Source organism: Pezoporus wallicus, unplaced genomic scaffold (genome assembly GCF_028554395.1).
Source record: "Pezoporus wallicus isolate ANWC-B61680 ecotype Strahan unplaced genomic scaffold, APGP_CSIRO_Pwel_v1 contig_14703, whole genome shotgun sequence".
Classification (NCBI taxonomy): Eukaryota; Metazoa; Chordata; class Aves; order Psittaciformes; family Psittacidae; genus Pezoporus; species Pezoporus wallicus.
Window position 1 is genome coordinate 1715385 of NW_026635616.1, and position 23086 is coordinate 1738470.

At 44.7% G+C, this 23086-nt stretch overlaps 1 protein-coding gene across 1 annotated transcript; it reads right to left on the reverse strand.

Moving 5' to 3' along the window:
* Positions 1-3681: 3681 nt before the first annotated feature.
* FLVCR1 (FLVCR heme transporter 1) lies at positions 3682-14642 on the reverse strand. Its single transcript, XM_057397055.1, has 10 exons — positions 13914-14642; positions 10850-10994; positions 10182-10322; positions 9829-9896; positions 9476-9579; positions 8228-8338; positions 7105-7210; positions 6781-6892; positions 6013-6080; positions 3682-4653 (listed from the first exon to the last, which is right to left on the reverse strand). Exons 1-10 carry the CDS (start codon positions 14547-14549, stop codon positions 4591-4593), a joined length of 1554 nt encoding a protein of 517 aa, XP_057253038.1. The 5' UTR covers positions 14550-14642; the 3' UTR covers positions 3682-4590.
* Between the last annotated feature and the right edge of the window lie 8444 nt (positions 14643-23086).

The following is a 23086-nucleotide window of genomic DNA, read 5'->3' on the forward strand; positions in this document are numbered from 1 at the left end:
CAAGGAAGACTGAGCATCTGTCAAAAAACAACAACAAAATTCAAACACCAAAAAGAACTTCAAGGCAGTAATAATTTGCTGCGATTGTTCCTTCCTAGCTGTGGGCATGTTTAACAATGTTAAATGGGGGTATAGCCTGCAGCTTTCATAGAGGTACTCTAAGAAGGATAAGACCCTGTATAGCCCTGGTTGTAAAACAAAGAGCCCATCTCAAAATTCAACGCACTGTTGAACTGGGTGGTAGTGTTTTATGACAAAAGGCTTGTACTTCCTCTGCCCTGCAGCACCTGCACCCTCCTTCTCTGAAGGAGCTCTGATATAAAAATAGCGCAGAGATAATCCCAGATCTGGGGAGAAGGGAGAGACAAAACCCAACCAAAACCCCTGAACACAACACCCAAACCTTGACTTTCTCTGAGGCAGGTTCCTCAGACATCCCTGGCTCACAACCAATGTGCTGGCCTAAATGCCTGAGGGTAAGCGACAGAACCCTTGCAGTGTGTTCACAAGGCTCCCCCTGAGGACAACTCTGGTTTTAGAAACAAAAGTCAGGCCAGACCTGAATGTAAAGGGCAGAAATTAATGTAATGTTTCACTCTATCCCCCCAAGTTCTCCTTCCCTCTCTCCCCAGATAATCCCTCTACAGCTGTGTGCCTTATTAAAATCATGTTTGTATTACCCTTAAGGAGCTGCCTTAGATCACTCTGCTTTAGCAGCTAACTGCACTTTCTTTGGCTCACAGACCTTTTCCAAAGCAGAGGAGAAATCACTGTGCTAGAGCAGTGCACCTCAACTACAGATGCTAATCCTTTCCTTCCATGCCCTGAGAAAACATCCCCGTAAGCCAAAACTCTCGTGTAGAATACATTTCTATACCCTGCAGACATGCACTCTACATATACATGTGCTTACATGCTTATAAATGACACAGTGTATCATTCACTTACTAATTTTTCCTACATTAAATGGCAGCTTCTAAGCAAAAACCAGGAATCATTTTTACCCCGTCAGCTGTATCAGCAGCTGCCAATAACGGTAACCTTGGCTCCAATCAAGTTGCACATCATACACTTTATTAGTAACCCATAATGGTAAGGAATGATGTCACCCACACATACACATACATACAACATTGCAATCAGATTACCCATAAGGAACTTTTCATTTCCTCTGGAAACAAAGGATAGGACAATACCAAAATCAGAATAGTACAACAAAAATATCTGCTGCCTTCATGAGAAGAACAAAGATGCATACAGCAAATAACATGGGTCTTGCATGGAAATACATTGCTCTTGGGAATAATTTTTGCTTGGTGGTGGGGGGGAAATCACGTGGAATACAATAACTGAGCTTGTAGTCAATGAATCATTAGTAGCCTGTAACACTGAAGAAAGGTGGTACATGCACGGATTGAAAGACAGCAACCAAAAAGGTCACATGTTCCCATTCACACAGGAAAAACTCATGAGTTCACCGAATGGAAAGCGAAAGCAGTAAATCTTACAGCTTAACCCAATTTCACTTGATTGTAGCTGCACAGGACAGCGCAAGGCTTGCTCAAAAAGCATTTTTTCATTGGGCAACATGGGCTGGCAGCTCCAATGACACACTCCAGTGATTGTCTCTGAAACAACGTGTCTTGACCAAAAGAGATGATCAAAAGGATGAATAGGAAAGCCCTATTAACCTGGAATGATTCTTGTGTCTTCTTCCCACTTGTTCCCTTGTTCTTTCTTCCTTGTAAAACATTAGCATTCAGCAACAGAAAGATAGGGTGATAAAGACAAGCACTCATCTATAAAATAAACGCTCTCAAGGACTTATGTACCAAGCTGAAGAAGAAAGCTCCCCACTGCAACAATGCCAGACTATGCCTTACAGGCCTGGTATTTTCACACCCAGCCAACAATGGGGTTTAAGGCCATAAATCCTACATAAGAATGGGTCAGTGTTCTCCGGGTCTAGGAAAGTTTAACATGGTCTGGAAGAAACAAAGAAAGCCGCAGTCATTTTAAAGGCTGATCTCTGAATCTTGTCGCTCCAGGTTAGGGATTGCACAACCTGGTGGGTCCCTGGGAGTTTGGGAGCATTCCTTGCTTATGCTCACCATTCCATGAGTTTTTGTGCATCCTCTAGAGTTCTCCTGAAGCACTTAAAAGCATATTGAAAATCAAAAGCTGATGCATAGGATTGGGATACCTCTCCTCGCTTTGGTTTCCCACTCCATCCTCTCCTAGTTGACATGTAATTCCATTTATTAAATGATTCTCTCTTTAAGCAGTTAGGATCTTTAGGCCCCAGCTCTACTCTTACTGAAGGGCTGATCAAGAATGTCAAGACTAAGAGTCAGAAACCCTATTTCCAGTTCCAGATGGATGTTTGATTGGGTGAATGGTTTGTTCAGCCCCAATCACCCCAATTTATTTCTGCCATGAGCTAAAACCTCAGTTTCCTGACAGAAGATTATTGCATAAAGTACTGGTTTGTTCTTTATTAGCTCTTTATTTTGCTGCTGCTTTAAATGCCTCATCATTGCCTGCAAATAGCTCACAGGTTTCCAACTTGCAAGAGGTGGAGTTTTAAATCCAGGATATAATTAAGCCTTCATTATCAGGAATTGTTCCCTTTGCTGACCCAGGCTGAAAGTGTGTACAGCCCTCGATGGGGCAGCTTGTATCACAGTAAGTCACTAAATGGAAAGAACGGACACAATGAAAGCATCTCTACTTCCACTCCTGTATTCTTGTCTGCCATCTGAGTATCTATGAGCTACTTCTATATGAAGCTACCTCACCAGAGGACTCTTCTCATAGAGCTTGCCTCTCCAGGAGCAGCAAGGTGTGCACGTTTTCTCTCTAGCACCGGACATAGCAAAGAGACATGGACCAAAACAGAGTGTTCCAAGCACGCTTTGCTTATTCTGGTAGGCGTATTCCTGCATCTGAAGCATTTATCATACAAAGGTTAAATCAAGATCATCAAGTTTAGAGGCTAAGTTTAGAAAGCTGAGCTTACAGGGTCCTTTCTATCTAAAACTATTCACTAAATTTACAGCGAAATGAGAAAAAAGAAAAGCATTTCATGATACTTGTCACACTGAAAGACTTGGCTTGGAGTTAAAAAGGTCCTCATACCCAACTGTAACGATCTGTGGAAAACTTCGAGCAGGATTCCACCTTCCGGATGGTGTGACAGCTGTGGGAACTCAAAGAGATGGCATCATCGATGGCATTGAACCTGCAGGCTCAGCTTAAATACTGCCAAAGCTTAAATGTCTGCAGAAAGTTCACCAAGTCAGGTCTGACTTATTCAGTAATAGTAGGGCCCCACTGTGCTGCTATCAGTTCTGGAGGTGTAGAGACAGAGCACGAGGTAAAAGAAAAAAGTTTCAAAAGCACCTCAGTGAGAAATCCACATCCCAAATTCAGATACATCTAATAACACAAGGCAAATGTTAATGAAGTCGGCTCCTTTTGTAACCAAGATGTATGATATCAACAGCAAATATTTCCTCAAAGTGAAACATCACTATTTTCCCTTCACTCATCCTTACAGCTTTTAACTGCACATGATTTAAATTGTACGAGCACAAAAATATCCCTAAGACAAATTAAACGATTCATAACAGAGAAATAAATGCACAAAAGGATAGAACAAGGTTTCTGATACACTCAGAGAAGGTTCAACACACAATGTGGAATTTCTTCAGCAGCACTGATTAAATTCAAGGTGAGGCAAGGATCTTCTTTACAAAGTAAAGGCACCAGCTCTTTGTAAACACGCACTCCTCTCGCTCTTTAACTGAGAAAGCACTCAAACGTGGAGGCAACCTGTGTTGTAGTGTTCCATTGCCTATAAATACTCCACAGTAGAGACAAAGGCCTTTCTCCTCCTTTGTATTTAATAAGAAATGTTTTTTTTCTTCAATTTACCTAGTGGGAGACTCTCTAAGTCTCCCTGGAAATGTTACAATGAATCTGTCAGACGGCATTTTCTTTTATCTGCCTTCTGATACCCATCGAGAAGTTTCAAGGCAAAAGCAATGTCAGTCTGAAACACACACGTTTGCAGTCATCTCTTGTTTTCACCGTTGTGCTATAGACAGTTTCCCAGAAGGAACCATTGCCTTATATTAAAAATACAGATACATTTAAAAAAGGAACTTGTGAACATCCTCCAGCTGTGGAGCCACCTGCTCTGCCTTGTCAAACACACCGGCAAAGACTGAACCGAAAGAGATCAGCTACTTCTGCTCGTGACGACTGTACTTCAGAATTCCAGGTTTTTTCCAAGTATGCATCCTGAGTGTACCTGTCTCCTGACGCTTGGAGAGTGCTCACACAGTCCTCTAGTAATGAAACTGCAAAACCTGAAACCTGCTAAAATAAATACTCCATACAAAAGTGAACTGCCTGCATCATGGGCAAAATGAACTGAGCATCTTCCTAGTTTCCATCACGCAACAATCACCAGTACCACCAAACACATTTTACTACTCAAACACATAAATCCAGTGATTACACCAATTACTATTGTTCAGTAGCCAACTAAACTTGTGCGTTTCTAAAGCCACCTTCTTTGAGCTTTTATAAAGCTGATTGAATTTTTAATTCAGTGTTTTCAGGTTCAACAGGACTCTCAACTGGTACCTGGAGAGGAGGGAGAAAAAGAAAGAACACAGCTGAAATTAAGCTGTTATTCAGCAGAAGCTATTCCCAAACTCAGTATTCCTACATACAGTGTAGTTAAGTAACCAAATGGGGCATTTAGAGAAAGCCCCAGTTTACCTTCTCCCTATAAAGGAAAGAAAACCAAACCAAAACACCAGCCCCCCCTGAAAACCCCATAGAATTGAGTTTTGTAGTATAACTCTAAACTGTACATTTAATACATATAGATATTTATCATATGGAGATGAACTTTCAGGTTTTTTCTCCATGACATTTAAATACAGTAGAATCTTAATGATCGAGGTTTGGTATCAAAATGCTATTGCTCTTTAACAACATAGGCAGCTCTCGATTACTTATGGTGATCTCAGGGTAAGGACTCCAGGCTTTTGTTATATCCTGGCTAATATAAATGAGGCTGTGGGCCAATCTAGGCTAATTCACTAGGTGATAATAGAAACCAGACAAGCCATGGACCACTGCCTACAGTCAGCATGTACAATCCCAAGACAGCCCCCTACCCAGGCTGGTAAAGCCACAGGATGCCACACTGTGTACACACAGCTGCACAGGTTTCAGGTTCAAGTTAGGTCCTAGGGCACCATCTTAGAAGTTTCTGAACATTATGCAGACGCTAACAGTGTGTACCTGATCAAAGACAATCAAAAGCTGCAATATATGCAAGACACCTACATGTGAGAGAGGATCCTGCAGTGTCTGACTCCAAAAAGCTGTTTCATGGTAGATCCAAATGACCAAAAATCCCACAACACTGAGAAAGTTTCCACTGCCAGCCTTACGCCTCCTAGCAACTGTGATCATCTGAACAACCTGCTGAAACATGGGACTGGGACCTCCTGAACAGCAGGAAGAGTGCTGTGCGCACCCTTCATTTAAACTGCAGAACAGACCCAGCTCTTCATGCAGTACAGCAGAGAAACCACAGCGTGACTTCTGTTCATCAGACACTGCCTTCACTTAAAGGGACTGCAGGCATTTTAAGTAAAATGGGCATCTATAACACAGGCTCCTAACCCAATACTCAAAAAAGGCTTCACAATTTACAATGCTACCTGCAAATATCAAAAAAGCAAGATTCAAGCACTAAAACCTGGAAAATCTTCAGAGCAGAAGGTCTTCCAGGTTTTTCAGCAGAGCTAAGGGGAGAAACAGATACCCGAGGGAATCACCCCATGTGGCTCTGTTGTTCCAAACCAGATGGAAACAGTCATAGTATAAGTTTTTGCAATTCCTCTTTTGCTGTTAATATTATTATGCCAACAAAAGCCAAGCATTCAAGTATGGTAACACAATCATGGTAGAAGAGTCGCCACTTACAGTTTTCACATCCAAATTCATTACCCCTGAATTCACATTGTGTCTTCGCAAATCTGATTTTATTACAGCTGTAACAAGGAAATGAAGAGAAAGCTGGTTCACAACTTTGCAATGACATGCATTTCAAGGGAAACATTTGTACAGTGCAAGTACATAAAAGCTGCTTTCAGCACATACTCAAAATACCTGTACTCCCTCTGCTGCATCTGGAACTTACCAACAACTTGAACTTGCTCCTCGCAAGGCACACGCAGAAAAAGACAATAAAAGCTTTTCAACCACGAGCACTTCAAGCAAAGCTGGACGGTTTTAGCATGTTCAGCACATTTCTAAGTACCAACATGTGTAAGTCACTGGTACTGTTCAGGAATACATCAGGAGTTTCTTGCATTTGGAAAACTGCAAAGTGTCTCCATGTATGTATTTGTTTACATGCATTAACCTACCCTACAGATAGGCATCTGCCTCAGATTCAAGACATGACTCCAGAAAAGGGTGACAGATGGCTGTCTGTACCTTAGCAACATCACCCTTAAAACAAAAGGTCTGCATGCAGCACATACTTAAAGTGAAAACCAGAGCAAACAGAAAGAAACAGCAGCCACTAAACCCTGCAGTTGTAACTTCTGTCAGCCCAGACAGGAAACCATGTACTGAAATCCTAGATGTCCAGGACATCTAAAAACTACCCAGCAATTCACTATGTCAGAAAAGCTTCCATATTTTTACATTAAAGAGAAATCATTACTTACATTTCTGGCTACTTACCCGTTAAGATAATGCCCACAAAGATCCAAGCACAAAGAAAGAGGTTTCCTGCACGAGGACTGTAGTCTGTTGTGAGTTTTCCTTGGACAAGTGTGAAGATGATTCCAAATATCTATGAACAAAGAAGTCGCTTCATCAGGATCACCCAGAAAAGAGCCATCACTTTACCTTGCAAAGTTAAGTAAGGTTATATCTTATAGAAACCAAATTGACTACAGCACCACAAAAGAGACTTAGAAGCCAAGTCTAATGAAAGCCACCTTAGACTCAAGCAGAATGGCCTTCCTGAATATTATTTTACTTGGAGAAATAAAATGATACAACCTGTGCTGATGCATTAAGGAGACCTGAGGAAGTGCCTTCAGACTCTGGGTATGTAATTTCCACAGCAAATTCAAACCCAAGTGGGAGATAGCCAGTCATGAAGAACCTATTGAAGAGGAGAGCAAGAGGATGGCCTTCATCTATTACTACAGCTAAGGAAGTCAGACATAAACACATGGTATTATGAATTAGCTGGTATCCCAAACTGTCCGTTTTCAAGACCTAACACGTTTCATTACTTGCTTCACTGGCTTCACTCCCTCAATTTCATCCAACAATTTTAGACACACATCTCTCTTTTTAAGACAAAGATATTTTAACCTATTTGTCCTGTTTCACATAACCACCTGCACTCCACCCATATGAAACAACCTTCTCTGACCCATCCATGAGCCACTCCGTAGCTGAAGCCAATTGATTTCAAACAGAAGATATCCACAAACATCATTTTATCAGGCCAAACATCCATGCTGGAAGACAAAAAGGGACCATCAGTAGGAGGTGAAGCTGAACACTAAAATGTCTGCTAGAACCCGCTGAGGAAGAAGCTGAGAGGACTCACCGGTGATGGGCTTAATGCAGTTGAGGTTTCTAAAGTCTGACTGGTTTTTAAAGTGAAAATCTCAAGACATTTCTGGCTCTACCTTGACCATTGTGCCTGGATTCAGCACTATTCCCTCTGGGGCTTTTAGATTATGAGAGGTGCTCTTCTGAGTGAACAAAGCATCCAGCATGTTGCTTGGGCTACCAAAATTTTGATCCAAACCAACACACACAGAAGCCAGCCTTCCTTCCCAGAGTTTAAACTCTGATCACTTATGCACTTCTCAACAGAAAGATACAGCTTTACTGCAAAGAGCTTTCTGAACTGGACCCAAGCAAATTGACCCCATACAGGCTGTTAGGTCCATAAAATGTTAAAAGGAATTCTCTGAGAAGTGAGTTGCTTTAGGTTTATTTTGATGTAATTGAAGGTGAAACCCTAGTAAACCCTACCTGTACTGTGTGCTACAGGCATAGAGAGGATGGCAACGGAATATACAGTAGAATCACTTAGTTAAAACAGTTGGATACTGTTTCTGAAGAGAACTGCAGGAAGTCTTCTAGCCCTCTAAATGCTCACCCAAGTACTCCTCCGGTCACGAACACTACTATAAGGTATCCGAGGTCCAGGGTGAAGGTAAATACCAGCATTCCGATGAAAGAGAGAATGTAAATGATCAAAGTAGTTTGTCTGTAACCCAACCAAAATAGAAAACAATTAACAAAAATTAACACTGTTAAGGTAAGGTCATAGCACATTGCTGAAGCATGGAAAGGTAACAGAGACACTACTTATCCTCTAACAACTGGTATTCTACAGCTATAAATTTGCTTCATGTCATTCTGACTCAAAACACATCATGCAATGAGAATGTACCCCTCTTTACTGCCTTGGTTATATGGCTGCTTTACTCAAGACTAAAGACACTTACTCAGACTCTTAAAGAGTGGACAATCACAGCAGATACTATTACCTTAAGACTGTCTTAGTTCTCTCTTATGCTGTACCTCTTGGCCATTCTGCAGCACTGCCCATTACACAATACATCAATATACGAGCAGCCAAATCGAACACTATTAGCAATAAAAGTCAGCCTAAGAGGCAAGCCAAACAAATCTCATTGCAAAGTTCCATTTATATTAACTCTGGAATAAGGGATGTCATCCAAAATATTAAAGCACATATCATTTATAAGCCAAACTACATGCAGAAACACAGCCAATATGCAGCATTAACATCCATTAGGTTTCTAGAGCTCCTGCTCATAACGTACTAAGAGTCACAGAGGAGAGCTACTCCACTGCAAGCAGTGCTCCAGGGCACTGCTTACTCCTGGGGGCACCACTCCGTGGGTAATGGACCCAGGAGCTCCTACCCCAGAACAGAGTTCTGCTCCATGGTCATTCCCTGAATTTAAAGCAAATATTACGCTTGCTAATTGGACCACCATCAACCATCCATTTTACAAACCAATGCAGAATAGGTTTTGAGCTTTTATGCTTTCCTAGGAGAAGGAGCCCACTGGGCCACCTGGCCACTGCATGCAAGACATACAATGCCTTCCTTGTTAGCCATACGCTCCTGAAGAGACAGGAGTACAAGGAAAACCCTTCACATCTTTGCATACTTCTCTCTCATTTCTCTTGGCCAAGAGCCAGTGTCAAGCTTTTGCCTCAAGAAACTAGTCTCCATCAAGGCTGCTACTAAATATCAGAGACTAACTGCATTTTATCGTTGGTTCTGTTCAGTCCTCAGGTTGCAGTGTTTTTCCAAGGCAATTGCACCACTCTCCTACCCCTAACCCCACACATTCCTACCCACACTTACTTGTATGTTTTAGTGTAATCCAGCCACAAACCACAAATAATCGAACCCACCATTCCTGCCACCACCAGTGTCAAGCCAATTCTCCCAGCGTTCACTTCTTCTCCCTTTCAACAAATATTTATATGGTGCTCATTAATAACTTGCTTCCACTCAGAGTCAAGTTCAGACCTCTTGGTAGTCATAAGCACAAACACATACTCCTATGACTCCCATAGCTGCATGGTGCAAGAAACTGCAGGGAGGTACAAAGGAAACCAAACGTCTGAGCACACACAGCACCTACATAACAACACACATCACCTCAGCAAATGTTCAGTAGAAAAAGAAATACAAAGAAAATCCAAGAACCTTACCTCATAATGCGTTACTATCATCTGGTTTAATAGTGTGGAGACAGAATAAAATGCTCCAGTCATAATACCTGCAGTACCAAAGGAAAAGGTTCAGTCATTTCAGGTGTAGACATGTAAATCTGCTATCCTAAAGAGTACCTTCAGGTATTTAAGACTCACATCAGAGGCAAAACCTCCTCACCAGACCTACAAATGGTATTTTGAACCCTGATGGATTTTCCAGCACTGGCTGCTGAGTAATTAAAAGGTTGTCACTTCCTCCCCCCCTAAAAACCACCACAGCTAAAACCCATTGTACTTTCCACACACATCTGGACTGCTCTGCCAGACTACAGCCAGACAGCACCACTTACCATAACTGATCAGCAGAAGTACAAATGGAATATTTCTGAACAAGTTAATAATTGACTGTTTGTAGGAGTAATCCTCGGGAGGCACAGCCTGCAGGACTGCTTGAGACTGACTAGGAGGGTACTTGGGCTTTTCTTCAAACACTGGGGAAAGAGAAGAAGGAACGATTTTGATTCCTCTTTATGCTTTTTCTTTCTGAAGTGTTTGAGTCTGACGAATTTCAGATTAACTTGTGCTTTGTAACACTCCCATGAAACAAATATTCTAGATTTTCTCATGGAAGAACCAAGTCACAGCCACAAAAGATGTGCTAATGATTTGGTCACGTCTGATCGCTCCCCACATAAGGTCAAAGACAGACTTCATCTGCAATGCATCTAGACCTCTGTATCTGAACTGTAAGATTAACAGAGAGAATTCACATTATATTATAATGGCCTTATAGCAGAAAGAATAAGTGAACTAAATACTCTGAGAGGTCACCCCATCATGTGAAGCAGACATACTGTAACAGTAAGCTGGTTGTTATTTAAACCTGGTGCATCAGGTAAGCAAACTAAAGTAAACTGGAGAAAAAATAAGCAGCTGTTTTAAGCATAGGCAGATGCTTTAGGTGTGATGTTGTAAACACTCCCTGCGGTCACCCTCTAAATTATAAAGGAACACTTACCAACGCCTGTTAAGAAGAACAAAAGCGTGGATACTATCGCTGTTCCATAGAACATGATGCTGATGTTATGTGCCATTAGATCGATATCATTCGGTGTATTTGGAACCAAAACAGGTGGCAACAAAAAGCCTATTGCAGTGCCAAGCTGTAAAGCAAGAAAAGAAAACCAAAACTCATTTCACTGTGAAAGTAAAAACTTACAGAAGTAGAAAGCCTTACCAGGTAGAATTCAGAGTTTATATCATAATAAGAATTAATCAACTATGAAGGAAAAGTGTTCCTTTAGCATCATGCTTTCTGAGCCATTTGCTTTCAGTGACATTTCACAACCAGGTCTTTCATAACTCAGATTTTAACCTTTTCATTTCTAAATGAAACTGCAAAATTACACCTAGCATACAGCACATTTAAGAGCTAAGCATTAAGCAAGCCTTTCTGCAGAAGAATCTGTCTCAGGAAAACACAGTGCATGCACATAAATCTGTATCAATCATTCTGCAACTGAAGTCCCGGAGATGACAGAAGCTACTCTTGTAGAAATGCCCTCCTTGCTCAAAAATACTCCACTTGATGTCCAGATCCTGCCACCACAGTAACAAAGACTGGCACACCAGATTTACTGCAGAGCTGATAGGGCAGAGAAGAGCAAGCGAAAAAGAACATCCTGACTAAGGACCACAAACTTAAAACCTCCATCTGCAACTATTGCTAAGGAAATAAAGAAAAAAAATCACAAGATAAAGCAGTAGTGGGTTTGTATCTGGAGTCAATTCCAAAGCAGCAACTGATTTTGTATGAAGGCGAGACAAAAAACAAGGACTGAGATTTCGTGTGTATATATAAAACATTCTAAAGCATGAAGGAACAACAGCCTTGGACTATTCTCCAATTTATGCCTGCTGCTCCTCCAAAACTAAACTGAATTTTAAAGTGTTAGAACTTTTTTTTTAATTTTTTTAACTGAAAAAAGAAACCAAAAAAAACCCACAAAAAAAACCCTGAAACTGAATCTTATTTCAGGTAAAAAAAGAGCACCAAAGACTGTTAAGAGCCAATACAGTACCCACAATATTCAAAGAAAGTAAAATGATACCATTCTCCCCTTTTATACCTAGAGAGGTTAAGACCAGAGGGATCAAGAGTTCCAATGAGTGTGATATGCCCAGTTTAAGATGCCAAATACTTGTGGAAATCCAGCATTCCCAACAACCCTTGACAGGTACATCTGCTGCATTCCCAGTGATTTGTGTTTCAACTGCAAGTGATCAGCATCTCAAGAGGTAACAGGAGCGATGTGGTTTTTGACAGCTCCATTGTCCTTCCATTCTGGTATCAGCCCTGTTTGCTCTAGCTCTGAGGTTATGGAAAGAAATTCCATGACCAGCTGGTTATAGCAACTGTTACACAGCTCACCTTGTGCAGTGAAACATGCACAGTGAGATTGTACATATTTCACAGGCAGACGTGAACTGCATTGGGGGATACAGACAACATCACTTCTAACTTCCCACTGCCTAATTGGTCATTTCACTACTCTTACAATGCAGTTTGAGAGGGCTTTTCAATAAAGCAAAAACTGAGGACAGAAATTCTCGTTTGACACCGTATCAGTCTTTATGGATCACAAGCAGGACTGGGATCTTAAGACCTACATAACGCACAGCTCTGAGCTAGCAGGGTATAGCACAGCTGCAGGATAAGCCTTTATCACTTGCACAGGACTTCCAGAGGAAGGTGAAAGACATTTTGCCAGCGCACTCCACAGATGTTTCCCTAGCAGAGGGCTGCCAAGCATGTTGGCACACTAAGATCCATCCTTCCAGAAGGGAATACGCTCCAGAAATAACAAAGGTTTCTTTTGTTCACACCTCTGCTCCCATTTTCCTTGTGCAGCTTTCTCACGGTTCCTATCTGCACTCCTGCTGCTGTCCTGCATCACTTCAATCCCTGCATCCGAGTGAAGCATCAGACTCAGAGCAGGATCCCTAGCACTGTACTGCAGAACTGAAGCCCCAGTAACTCCTGCTACTGGGAGAACTGGTGCATGTCAGAAAGAGCAGAAATTTAGCTGCCAAACCTGATTCCAGGGCACAGATGCAAAATTTCTGCTCAACTGCTAAAACAACCAACAACCCTCAAAGTGTTCACTCCAAATGGGGCAGTTGACTTGTCCACTTGAAGACTTCAGTGCAAAACCAAAATGTTTTGGGACAGCATTGGGAAAACTCTGAACAGCAAAGCATGAACTAATGAGCAACCCTAACTGTAAATACGCAACGCCAGTATTACCACTGTAATAATCCAAAGTGCACAAACATAAAATTACCCACATGATAAAAACCAACCCCCTGCTACCTTAATCAAACTGCACCTATGACCTCATCCCACACCAGCGAAGCTGAAGGGAATCTTAATGTTTTATTGCCACAAAACAAGCAGGGACAGTGGCAGGGGGGAGAACAAGGCTATGGGGAGGTACCATCTCTTCACCCATGTTTTCACATACGCCTGTTCCAGCTCCCTGAATGTGGCCAGGACATGAGAGCTTGAGTAAACCTGTGACTCCATTGTCAGCTCCCCACAGTGATGTGAACTCACAGCGCTACACAAAACCTCATGAGCCACCACAGCATTGACCAGTGAGTCCAGGCCATATTTTAAAGAGCAAGAACTAAAGTATGCTGGCACTGGGGCTCTCCATCAAAGGTCACATACCCAATCCCCTGCCAGCTAAGGGTGTATTCAATCAGCTGAATGATGCCAAATGCAAGCGGCAAGATCCTGAACGCGAGAGGAAGAGAAAGCGGAGCAGGACGACTTCTGCAAAGGGTCTCAATTGATGTACTCCAGGCAGCCGACAGAAGCATGCAAGCTGCTATACACTGCCACGCGGCCAGCGCTCTGCAGAGCAAGCCTGGGCGGTATCATCACCTCCATTGCCCGGGCTCCATCACTTCTCCTCTCTCCACCACCACCTCTTGAGGAATGCTTTCTCCCACTTTAACGACCTATTTTTAACCCAAGGCGTCACCAAGCTCCGGAGGAAGCCTCCCTCGCCCCCTACCTGGTTGCCCAGCACAGCCACGGCGCAGGCGGTGGAGACCTCGGTGGGGCCGAACCACACGGATGCGATGCGCGAGGGCAGCCCCAGGATGAAGACCTGTGCCACGGCGCAGACAGCCTGGGCTGCCAGGGTCAGCGCGTACCGGCCGGGGGCCAGGCTGCCGCACTTGAGCCAGGCGCCCAGCCCGTTGAGGCCGGCACCCAGCAGTGCCGTGAGGCGCAGGCCGCGGGTGTCCAGCAGCCAGGTCGCGGGCAGGATCAGCGGCACGTAGACCACCATGTAGACCATGGAGAGCCAGTCTATCTGCGTGAAGGAGACGCCGTAGAAGACCGCGAAGACGTTGCTAAGGATGCTGTACTGGATCCACTGGAAGGAGTTCACCAGCGAGTAGCTGCTGAAGACGGCCAGCACCGCCAGCCGCCGCCGCGACAGCCGCGTCTCCACGCGGCCCCCCGCCGCCGACAGCATGGCCTCGGCCTCGGCCTCCGCCCGCTCCCCGCCGCCCGCCCGCCCGCCGTCCTCCGCCACCTTGCCAGGTAGGAAGCCGTTGCAGCGCTGCAGGGGGAGCACGGCGCTGGCCGCCGGCATCTCCCCGCTGTCCCCCTCCGCCTCCTCCTCGCCGCCGTCCTCCACCATCTCGGCCGTCTCCGCACCCAGCCTCCCCGGCCGCGGCGCCAGCAGCCCCGCTCTGCCGCACAAGGTCACCCGGTTCCGGCTCCGAGACCGCGGCCGCCGCCACAGCCCCGCCCGGCGGGAGGGGCGGGAGGAGCGGGACGAGCGGGAGGCGGCCCCGGGGAGGCGGGAGTGGCTTGGGCGGCCCTGGTTGCTGGGGAAGGTGCAGTGGTGCATGTGTGCCCAATATATACGTGTATGCGTATGTGTATGTGTATATACATATACACAAACACACAGCCTTGTATATGTGTGTGTATAATTAGTTATTTAATTATTCCATAGCGTAGAATCCTAGAATGGTTTGGGTTCGAAGGGACCTTAAAGCTCATAGAGTTCAAGCCCAGTGCCATGGGCAGGGACACCTCACAGTAGAGCAGGTTGCTCCAAGGCCCTGTGTCCAACCTGGCCTTGAACACTGCCAGGGATGGGGCAGCCACAGCTTCTCTGGGCACCCTGTGCCAGTGCCTCAGCACCCTCACAGGGAAGAGCTTCTGCCTAAGAGCTCATCTCGGTCTCCCCTCGGGCAGGTTAAAGCCATTCCCCTTGTCCTGTCCCTACAGGCCCTTGTCCAAAGCCCCTCTCCAGGTTTCCCGCAGCCCCTTTAGGCACTGGAGCTGCTCTCAGGTCTCCTCTTCAGGAGCCTTCTCTTCTCCAGGCTGACTCAGCCCAGCTCTCTCAGCCTGGCTCCAGAGCAGAGCTGCTCCAGCCCTCACAGCATCCCCATGGCTTCCTCTGGACTTATTCCAGCAGCTCCATGTCCCTCTTGTGCTGCTGCCCCAGGGCTGGACACAGGACTGCAGGTGAGCTCTCACAGAGCAGAGCAGAGGGGCAGGATCACCTCCTCTGACCTGCTGCTCACGCTCCTGTTGATGCAGCCCAATACACGGGTGGTTTCTGGGCTGCAAGCGCACACTGCCAGGTCATGTTGAGCTTCTCGTCAGCCAACATCCCCAAGCCTCACTCCTCAAGGCTGCTCCCAATCCATTCTCTGCCCACCCTGTGTTTGTGCTTGGGATTATTACATATATATAAAAGCCTTACAGCCTTTTAAACCCATAAAGGCTGCCCATGTAGGTGACTGAGAGACATGCGGAGATGGGAATGATGTATCTCATCCCTATGATATCCCCAAGGCAGGAGCAGCATAACCACAGCCCTGCGATTGCTGTCTCGGCCAGTGTGTGCTGGCAGGCCAGGCTGAGCGGTGCAGGACAGGCCCACTCTTGATGCCTTGTGCATCGCCAGCCTCCCTGGACACTGCCAGCACGTTCATTGAACATCGCTGGCCTTCCCCTGTGACTTTTCTCTTCATGGTGCCAGTGTGGAGGAATGTACTGAAGTGGTACGAGATGGATGGGAAGAGACAGAGGCTGGAATTACAGCGGAGGGTGTCTGGGATGGGTGCATTGTGAGTTCATCTGCATCCACCCCTGCCCTTCATTGCCTCCAGCGCCGCGGGCTAAACATTCCTTGTTTCCACTCAACCTCTGGAATCTGATTTGACGCATACCCAAAAAACCATCTGCCTGGCTTATGTGCGGAGGTGGTTTGATATCACTTCAGTCAGCAATCTGCCCTCGAACCCTGCTCGGGACACGTCTGCACATGGAGAGCAGTGCCTGGCAGCCCCTGTGACGGTTGGTGATTGCTGTAGATGCTGTACCCTATTAAAAAGCCAGATTATTCTCCAAAGAGCATTAGGAAAGTACAGGAATATTGAAGTTTGTTCAAAACCTTAATGTTTTACTGGCTTCTGTGGGAAATCAGTTGGCATGTGTTCGGCAGGTAACACACTGCCCATTGTTCACGGGTATATCAGAGCCTAATCAGGTCTGAGTCTGTGTGGTCGATGCACTTAGGCACCAGCCTTAAGTTCCTTCACTAATTATGAGTGGTATTTTACTCAAGATCAGGTGATCTGTGTAAGCCATAGGTCCTGATCTTGTTTACAGCATGAGAAATAATATGAACACATGCTTCAAAACACTGTTCTGGCTATGTTTGCTTTCCCTGAGCAACAGTAGTGATGAGTGTGGGCACCGTGGAGTTTTGGCAACTGTTGGAAGTGAATCCTGAATTCGAAGATCACAAGTGTGTGTTTGTTAGAAACCTGCCTTTAAAAATCAAGTTACTTGTATCAGATTCGGAGAGAAAGGGGGGGCCATGAGAGGAGATCCTGAGGGTAGAGCAGGGGCAATGGGGTGTGAGAGGTAACCATGAAGGGCAGTCATGAGGGGAGATCAGTTTGGCCTCAGTGCCATGGGTTAGTGGTGGCCTTGGCAGTGGACTTGATGATTTAAAGGTCTTTTTCAACCCAGCTGATTCTATGATTCAGGCTCTTCTTGCCTCTTTCGTTCATACTAAGAAAAAGCCTGATTTGTTTGTAGTTTTCCTGTGTAAGATCACACGCTGGGGAAATGCCTCTGACTTCTTCTGCCTGACTTCACAGTTCAATTGCTAAGTGCTGTAGCAGTGAAGCCTATTTTAAAACAGGACTTCATGAGGAAGAGGCATAGTGGGAACTGAAACAAACCTTGAAGCAGCAGAATAGCCGGCTTTCACCTCAGGGATGTGTGTCTGTGTACACGTTGGTAGAACTATGCTGAAAACACACCTGAGACAATGTCTGTGAAAGTATTTCCAGCAGTGCCCGTTCCTGGTCACCGGGAGCCAGTCATCCATGCTGCTGATCAGCTACAGCGATCACTGGCACAGGTTGTGGGTTGGCCTTGGGGCCAGGGAAAGGACCATGACACTGTGGTGGGTCATCTAGATGTAACGTTAGTGTCCTAAACAACACTTGTTCTTTTGGAAGAAGGGGTAAACGTTGATCTGCAGCTCATTTCATTTAACTTTTTTTTTCCCATTTAATTCTGGATGACCTCAAAGTCCATCCAGAGATTACATTTACTCCTTAAAGACAGAGGAAAACAGGCTTTGTTCTCCTCTCATTCTTCCTTTTCCTACTGTTACAGCTTTGGCTCCATAGAGCAGCAGAGCTGCTGCCACCTAATACCCCCAGCGAAAGGTTCAAATTCAGCCTGTCCTGGAATGGGCAGCACACCTTGGGTTTCACTGCCACAGTGCTCATAGAGCATCATCTCCTCTACCTGCCTGATGGTTCGGCACACTGACTGTCATCTGCTTCCTGCACAGGGATCCCACATGGAAGGAATAAGTGGGCATCAGGGAACTGCAGAGACAAAGAGGCAGTGGAAGGAGCACGTGGATGAAAGTTGCCTCCCCATGAGGAGAGAAGACCTTTTCCAGAATGAAGTTTATTTACAACAGATCAACACAAAGTCAAATCCACATTTGCTGCAGCTGCACTGATCTTGGTGAAATAAAACCAGGTTGATTTTGATGAGGTACTGTTAACACAGTTCCATCTTTGGGGACATTTCTCTCCAGAAGTAGCTTCGTAAACAAGATAAAGGAAAAGGCAAACCAAATTGACAGCATCAAGGCAAAGCTTTGATACTTATCTCCTGGCTTTTTATTTTTTCATAGGCTTCACAACCATTACTTCTGATTTACTCCCATTTCTATGAGAAACGGGGCCAAGGACATAGCTATTCAGCAAGAGAAAGTTACACCATGAGAAACATCCATTGCAGGAGTCCACTTAAAACACATGGCCTTGGATCTCTACATTTCATGGACAATTTATTAGCTAAAGCCAGAACACTGATGTCAAGGTTTACAGCGCAAGCTTCAAACTGCTGCTGTCCTTTTGCAGTCTACCCTCAAACTGAAAATTTAGTCTGTCCTGAATATTCCTGTTAGTGATAGGGCCAGAAATTGCTCGTGTACACCTAAATGTTAGCAAAGTCGTTTTCCTGAATGCTGTGAAAAAGCTATAATATGTCTTATGTATCAGGTGTCACTGGGAAGTAGCTGATACTGATTGACTCCACAGCAATTGTTTTCTTGTGCCCAAAGTCCAGAAGTCAGGCAGAAAACAAGCACTCAAAATTGCAGGCTGGAGGACGTTAAAAAGCAATTAGGAAAGCAGTATCCTTACTTGTAATGGTGTTACTGTTCCCCCCCTAGCATATGTTCCAGTGGAAGTAAAAGATTAAACACTGACCTATGAGGTATTTATAATGCATATGATTTTCAATGCAAAAGTTGATGTCTCGATGCAGTGAAAACCTCCGTGGCAGGAGAGCGCCAGGTACTTGCCTTCCAGAAATGTTTAAACAAGAAAACTACAGCAGCTCAAGAAAGGGCTTTCAGAACAAAAGATCTGAAGTTCCAGCTGAGCTAGAAATGACCAATTTTAGCAGGATATTAAACAAACCTCAATAAGCTGGACTTGAAAGAAAGTAGTTGGAGTGTCGCATGTTTCAATTTCTTGATTGAAAGCTATTAGAGAATACAGGGGAACACGTAAACATCCTCTTCCTCCTATGCAATCCTCATTCCACCAACATTTGCCCATTCTCCCACAAGATAAAGCCCATTATCCCAATTGGAAAACGAGTGCTTGCAACACAGGACGCAACTGAAATGTGTTTGTAGCTCCAGTTTATCTGGCCACCTCAGGTTTGGAATATGACTGCCCACAGTATGCACATTTGCCAGTGTACTGTCAGGAATATGGGATTATGCTGTTAAGGATCAGAGAAAAGTTCTGAATTTTAAAGTATGTGTAATATACTGCAAACAACAGAAATCTGCGTTTCTGGGTGTCCCAATCCATACAAAAGAGGCAGAAATCTACATCTGGTACTTGTGTTGGGCTGCCATCTGGTTTTCCTTTTGTAGGTAGCTATCAATTGAATATACGTGATGGAATTTTACCCCTGAGGTTCTCACCAGAGCAAACAGGGTAAAAAACCTACGTACACAAAATAAACCTTCTGTACAAAAAAACCCATGTGAACAGATGCAGTAGATGAAATGCATTGAGTTCTTATCTGCCAAGATTAACAGGCTCCTCATATATTACCAGAAAATGTAACTTCCATCTGAATCCTTTACACACAGTAAGAAAAGTGCATGTCCCCACACAGAGGAATATAAAGCATCATCTGCAGGAGGGTTGTCTTGGATGAACATTCTCATTTTTGACAAGCACTCATTCACTCAATTGGCTAACTTTGGGGAAAAGCTTTGAGGCAATTTTGCTGTTACTCCCAGACTCCTGATACACCTTTCACTGCAGCAGTGTGCTGGCACACAATCCTGATCTTCTTGGGTTCATTTCTTTCCTAAAAGTGAATCAACAAGGCTCTTTTGTGAGAGAGATCACGTGACACCAACCTGAGCCATCAAAGGACAGTGGGACAGAAGTGACCAGCCAGCTGCATTTGAGCGGGGTGGCTCCTTTCATCTCTAGCCCGGGGAACTGCTAGGCTGAACCTCAACCCATCCTAAATAGTACGATGGGGAGATATTTCAAGTTTCCACTAGCACAGCCCATTTATCAACTCAGCATCTAAGAATTCCAGAGTCCAGAGGAGGCCTCGAGGATGATCAGCGGCTGGAGCACCTCCCGTGTGAAGACAGGCTGAGAACACTGGGGCTGTTCAGCCTGGAGAAGAGAAGCTGTGTGGAGACCTCAGAGCAGCTTCCAGTGTCTGAAGGGGGCTACAAGGATGCTGGAGAGGGACTCTTCATCAGAGACTGTAGCAATAGGACAAGGGGTGATGGGTTCAAACTGGAACAGGGCAAGTTCAGGTTAGATCTAAGGCAAAAGCTCTTCCCTGTGAGGGTGCTGAGGCGCTGGCACAGGGTGCCCAGAGAACCTGTGGCTGCCCCATCACTGATAGTCTTCAAGGCCAGGTTGGACAGAGCCTTGGATGACATGGGTCTAGTGTGATGTGTCCCTGCCCGTGGGAGGGGATTGGAACTGCATGATCTTAAGGTCCTTTCCAACCTCAACCATTCTGTGATTCTATAATTCAGTAACATGAGAGGAATTGCTCCCTAACAGTTTTCTCTACTGGCTGCAGTGAGATCCCAGGTGGTTAACCCAGATGCAGCCTTCTGTGGATGCAGAACAACCACTGAGAGCTCCAGCTCCCTGCCCCATCTATGTAGGAATCTACAGCAGTAGTCTTTTACTACCTGATTCATTGCAACTTACCTGCATGGTCCATGCACACACATCCTTTGAAAATCAAATGGAAGACACATGTGAATTTGGAGCCATTAATAGCCCACTACAAAAACGTGCTTGTATTTTGGACACAGGTTGTTCGCACCCAAGCTTGAGAAATGTTGCTACTTTTACTGTTGAAGAAACCCAAATATTTAGTAACTGCTTGAAGTTCCCAATTTCCCTCTGAAGAGGTTATCAGCAGGAAGAGAGCCATGTTCTTTGAAACTCTTATATCCATACAACGGGGGAGATGCTGGATGACCTCAGCTTAACTAAAAAACAGCAGGAATTTGTTTGTTTAGACTGAGTAACTATAAAAGATGCCTGCCCAAGACCCTGCCTGCAACAGTACCTTATGGAAAATGCCTTAACATTCCAGCAGCATTAATCATTTTAACAGGAAGTCAGCCAGACACCAAGAGGGACTCTCCTTGTTGGAGCTCCTGCGTTGGGAAAGCACTGCAGTTGTTCCCCAAACCCCAATTTGAACAGTAGGATTTTGCAGTACTCCTAGCACAATATAAACTGTTCCAGATGAGCTGCAAACCCCAGGATCTCTCATAGAAAATCCCCTCGCTTTTCTTACCAGGGGACACAAACCTATTGCCCCTATCAGCCATGCCGTCACTGCCACAGCCACTGGCCAGTGGGCAGCTCCTCTGCTAGGACAACCCCAGAGCATCTAGAGCCTTTTGCATGAGTGACATCTACTTCATCCAGATGTTTAGAAAGCAGGGGAGAGCCTGGCCTTCTGCTTCCACCTCCTGCCTGCACCCAGGCCCTCCCGACACTATGCCCAGCTTATGAGAGCACTGCTGGGAACAGAGGGCAGTCAGCACCTCCGGCACTCACTCAGCACCTGACAGCCCTGACGTGTCCACAGTTACATTTATCAGTGTGTTTTAGTGGAGCATCAGTCACATAATGTCAGCCCAACAGCTGAAGCATTGACTTAAAGGTTGTTTCTCTGTCTTGTGAGATCCGTGAGGCTCTTACATACATATAGAATCATTTAGGTTGGAAAAGACCTTTAATTTCATCGGGTCCAAATGTTAACCTAACACTGCCAAGTCCACCACTAAACCATGTCCCTAAGTGCCACATCTATGTGTCTTTTAAATGCCTCCAGGCATGGTGGCTCAACCACTTCCCTGGGCAGCCTGTTCCGGTGCTTGACAACCCTTTCAGCAAAGGAATTTTTTCCCATATCCAGTCTAAACCTCCCCTGGCACAGGAAAAGAGGCCAACACCCACCTATCTATGTATATGGTTTTGGTTTTGTTTTAAGAATAGTAAAACCAAGACAGTGAAAAAGAACACATGTAAATGTTACATAGCACTGAGGCTCTTAAAGTGCATGAACTTTATAGATAATATAGAAAAAGGATTTTAAAGGACAATAAATATAGGAACTAATCTACATGGGTTTGACTATATCTCTTTGTTTGGAGCAAAGGAAGGGAGATCAGTCTCCAAGCAAATATTCCTCAGTGGAATCTGTTTAATTAACTTCTCTCACTGGTGCAGCAAGGAAAACAAATGAACCAGAATAGCCCATGAGAAGGTCAGCCTCATGACAGCAATCAATATAGCAACATGCAAAGTAAGTACCAGCTCTGGCAGAATGGCATTCAGGCTGTTGAAGCCTTTGGAGATAATCTTATATTTCCAATGAACTGCAAACACAGGCTGAACAGAGTATTTATGTCCCTTAAGACCTCAGACAGTACCAACAGTTTATAGCTTTTAGAAACCTTAGGAAGGGAATGAATGGCCCATACTGAGACTTGCAAATAAAGGAAACAGTATTTGCTATGACTGCCCAGCTACTTCTCGTCCACGTCCACAGCCCCACTTTTCTGTCCTGTTGTCTTCTGCCATGCTTACATTTTAAGGTATGCATAAACCTAATTGCTTTTAAATGAGTGGAAAGGATTTACTTTTTTTTTCCCCCATTAGGTAAATGAAATTTGGAATATACATATCTGCTTAAAATAGTCCAGAGGGAGGAAAAACCCAATTATGAAACCATCCTTTCTTACCCTAAGTCAGAACTGGGGAATACTGAGGCACTAGCTGTTTTGCTCCACTTCCTTCACCATTCCCACAGAGTTACAGTACTTCCCTTAGTCTCTGTTTCACTAAGTTTCCATCTGACATACTTGTTCAGACGTACTTTGTGATGTGCTTATGTTTCTAGGCCATTACTAAGTACACCCCTGTGCTTTCCACCCAGCTGTCTTGGTATCACTGAGTCTTGAGACATACATTCAAAGAAAGCAGAGCAACACTGAGCAAGTTCATTGTTTTTATCTTAAAACTCGTGTGTTTGCTTTTAGTAAGCAAAACAGCCTTCCATCAGCAATAAAAAGTAGCTGTGGAGGTGAGC

Coding starts and splice junctions, on each gene's coding strand:
- FLVCR1 (XM_057397055.1), bottom strand. CDS start 14,549: ATGGTGGAGGACGGCGGCGAGGAGGAGGCGGAGGGGGACAGCGGGGAG. Junction 10,995..13,913: donor TGGCTGTGCTGGGCAACCAG/GTAGGGGGCGAG, acceptor CTTGCTTTACAG/CTTGGCACTGCAATAGGCTT. Junction 6,893..7,104: donor TCCTTAATGCATCAGCACAG/GTTGTATCATTT, acceptor CTTTGTTCATAG/ATATTTGGAATCATCTTCAC.